This window comes from Fukomys damarensis, unplaced genomic scaffold (genome assembly GCF_012274545.1).
Source record: "Fukomys damarensis isolate Sample0158 unplaced genomic scaffold, DMR_v1.0_HiC HiC_scaffold_34, whole genome shotgun sequence".
In the NCBI taxonomy this organism is placed as follows: Eukaryota; Metazoa; Chordata; class Mammalia; order Rodentia; family Bathyergidae; genus Fukomys; species Fukomys damarensis.
Genome location: NW_022900946.1, coordinates 4,551,733 through 4,555,004, shown reverse-complemented (window position 1 = coordinate 4,555,004; position 3,272 = coordinate 4,551,733). Strand labels below are relative to the sequence as shown.

The 3,272-nt window shown below is 39.0% G+C and overlaps 1 protein-coding gene across 2 annotated transcripts in view; it reads left to right on the top strand.

Moving 5' to 3' along the window:
• The first annotated feature begins 6 nt into the window (after positions 1–6).
• The window catches only part of Rbbp6 (RB binding protein 6, ubiquitin ligase), a 32,676-nt gene continuing 29,410 nt past the window's right edge, over positions 7–3,272 (top strand). For both annotated transcript variants that reach the window (XM_010623470.3, XM_010623468.3), the window contains exon 1: positions 7–495. In XM_010623470.3, the coding sequence (XP_010621772.1) occupies positions 330–495 (166 nt within the window). In that variant the 5' untranslated portion in view covers positions 7–329. The remainder of the gene's footprint in view (positions 496–3,272) is intronic.

Here is a 3,272-nt window from a genome sequence, read left to right as displayed (position 1 = left end):
TGCGCCGCCGGGCCCCGAGGCCTGCGGCTGGGCATGAGCGAGGGGACCCAGCCGGTGACGCTGCCCGTTGGTGGATTCTCGATTTCCCCAGCCCGTACTGGTCCTCCTCCTCCCACAGGAAGCGATTCTGAGTCTCGGGGTCTCTGAGTCTACATCATTGTTCTTACGAACCCCTGCTGTGGTTGGGGGGTATTTAATTTGAGGCCTTAGGGTCCTTCGGTGTCTTTGAGTGTTCTGTGTGTGTACATATTTTGCTCTTAAGTTTATAAATATACATATATTGAGAGTGTCCACGTCTCCTCGCTGAACCTTAGGAATCCTTTGGCACAATGTCCTGTGTGCATTATAAATTTTCCTCTAAACTCAACTATGATACCGTCACCTTTGATGGGCTCCATATCTCCCTCTGCGACTTAAAGAAGCAGATTATGGGGAGAGAGAAGCTGAAAGCTGCCGACTGCGACCTGCAGATCACCAACGCGCAGACGAAAGAAGGTGAGAGTCGAGCTGGCTCCGGATGTCTGATGGGTGGGATTGATTCTAGTTAAGAGGCCCGATAGGAAAGTAACCGCCACTATTCTTTTTGATACTTGTGATTCAATTTTAATCGATAGCCAAGGGTTACACCAGTCGACCTTGGAGTCTACTTGGTTTATTTGGTTTCTCCATATTTGGATCATCTTTCTGTTAATAACCTAATCCGAAAAGCGAAGTTTGCTCATTCTCGATGTTTTTAAAAATGAGGGCGAAGGCAGGAGAAGGAAGGTCGTTCCTCACGTCCTTTGGGTGCTTCTCGTGTTTGTTAACTTGCTTTTCGTCAGAAGGAAAGGAGAGTCTGTACAAGGTTTCTTGTTAAAGCAAGTCAGCTTCTAGTTTTGTAACCTAACAGTGTTCGAGATTGAATAGCAAGTTGTGTCTTCTCCCACCCCCTTGGTATTTGGAGTTGCCGGTATTGTGGAGAAGGAATCCTCACTTTAATATTTTTTGAGAATATAAGCAATGACGGAATTGTTTTGGGAACTTAAAATGTTCGAATGTAATTAATTGCTTTAGTCTTGTGTGTAAATTCCAGAATGAGTAATGCAGTAATTTAGTAGTTGACCTTTTTAGTTTATCGTATTCTTAGAATTTAGCAGTTCAGTAAAGTGCAAAAGTACTAATTTTTTTTTTTTAATGGGGATCGAACTCAGGACCCGGCCCTGATGTTTTTTTAAAGTAGATTTTTGTGACTGTTCATCCTAGGATACTGAAAAATGGTGGTCTTCTACCATAAGTACAATAAGCCACTGATAAGAATCCTCAAGTTCTTTCTTCATTTTAAAAGTATACTGTTGGAGGGCCGGGGTTTTAGCTCAGCGGTTCGGTGGCCTGCCTTGCAAGGGCAAGGACCCGAGTTCAATCCCCGGTACCAAAAAAAAAAAAAAAAAAACAAAACTGTTAAAAAAAAAAAAAAAAGTATACTGTTGGGAATTTAACGGTAGTAGACACTGTTGAGTGTAGCCAGGAGTCTTTTTTGACTCTGAACTTCTTTTGGTTTCTTTTTCTGGGTTATAGTAAAGCTGATGTGTCGTTTTGAGATCATTTTTCCCAGATGTATTGAAGGGATTCGAAGAAATAGAGTGAAGTGCTGATTAGGGTAATTTTTGATACCTGTGATGTCGAATGGGGTTTTTGTTGCTTTTGTTTTTTTAGTTGAGATGAGAATCTCCTACCTCTAGCCTGTAGTTTGGTAGGTAGTCTTTTTGTGTAGAAGGCCAGTTTTTCATTTACATTGTAGACATGAGTGTAATTTTTTTAGGCTAAGGAACAGCAATACTAACATATCTGACTCAAAAATATCTATTAAGGAAAAACTTTACTCATAATATGCTAAAAATATTATCTGCTTCCCCCTTTAAAGAAAAGTGTCAGTTGTAATAATTGAGAAATAACTTTTTAAGTCCACCAAAAGTACCCCTGAGTATTGTAAACAGCTCGCAAAAAACATAGGTTTTTTAAATTTTTTGGACCATCTTGCTGTATTATTGAGTGTGAATGAGAGGAAAGATAGCGTAAGTAAAACTGTAGGATATTAAGGCAATTTAAATTTTCATATACCTGGAAGTTTCATGTTTACATGAGCTTTACACAACTGAGTCGTTTGAGGCTAAACTTTACCATCTTGTCCACCTAGCAATTAAGTACAACTTTTAGATTAAATTATGGTTGAAGGAATCTTGTCCACAAATTGAAGAGTTTGTGACTTTGTTATTTTCTTCTAATCCAGGAAATATAAATACATGATACATGATCTGAACCTGGCAATCCAGGGAAATGCTTTGCCGAGGAGCATATTTTCTTTATAAAATTGTGTGACCTGCTGTTTATTGGAGAAAGGTTAATGTTAGGTTAGTTAAGAACTGTGGGAAACAAAATGTACATTTTACACAGTCCTCAAAGTAGAGGAGAAAAGGGTTGTTAATAGTAGTAGCTACTTCATGAGTTTCATGGAAAATATCAAATGTTACAAGGCTGTTGTGTTAAGAATGCCACTTGGTTTTAGCCCTAACCAGTGAATTAAAGGTTACAAAACAAATCTTTTGCTTCATAAAAGATTGTCTAGGAGAGAAGGTTGAACTGGATTATTTTAGTTTGAACTAATGTTTACACTTGATCTTAGCCAAAAGGCTGAGAAGTGATGAACTAATGTTTAAATTACCTCTATCATGTTTTTACAAAACACCCCTTGGAATCTTTAAAATGTTATAAGACTAAAATGCTTGGGTAAGAATTGTGTGTTTTAGACTTGAGAATACTGCTTGTTTATTCATAGACTATATTTCACAGTGGATCCTAAATGATCTTTATTTTATACAAAAAATTTCTTATATGTATCCATGCCAACTACCAAAGAACAAATACTGGAAGCTTGAATATGAAGTATTTTTAAAATAGACCTTTACTGCTGGGCTTGGTGGTGCAGGCCTGTAATCCCAGCTCTTGGGAGGCTGAGAGGCAGGAGGCTGGCCTTGAGATCAAGGCCAGCCTGGGCTGTACAGCAGGACCCTGTCTCCAAAAAAAAATGACCTTTAGTATCTTTTGGCTATTTCTCAAATTCATCTTGTTTTCTTTCTTTTTGGTTTCGTTTTGTTTTGAGATAGAGTCTTGCTTTATAATATAGGCTGATCTTCAACTCACTATGTAGCCCAGGCTGGCCTTCAACTCTAGGGAAATCCTACTTCTGCCTGTGGAATGCTGGGATTACTGGCCCCACCCCTGCTCTGATCCCCCCT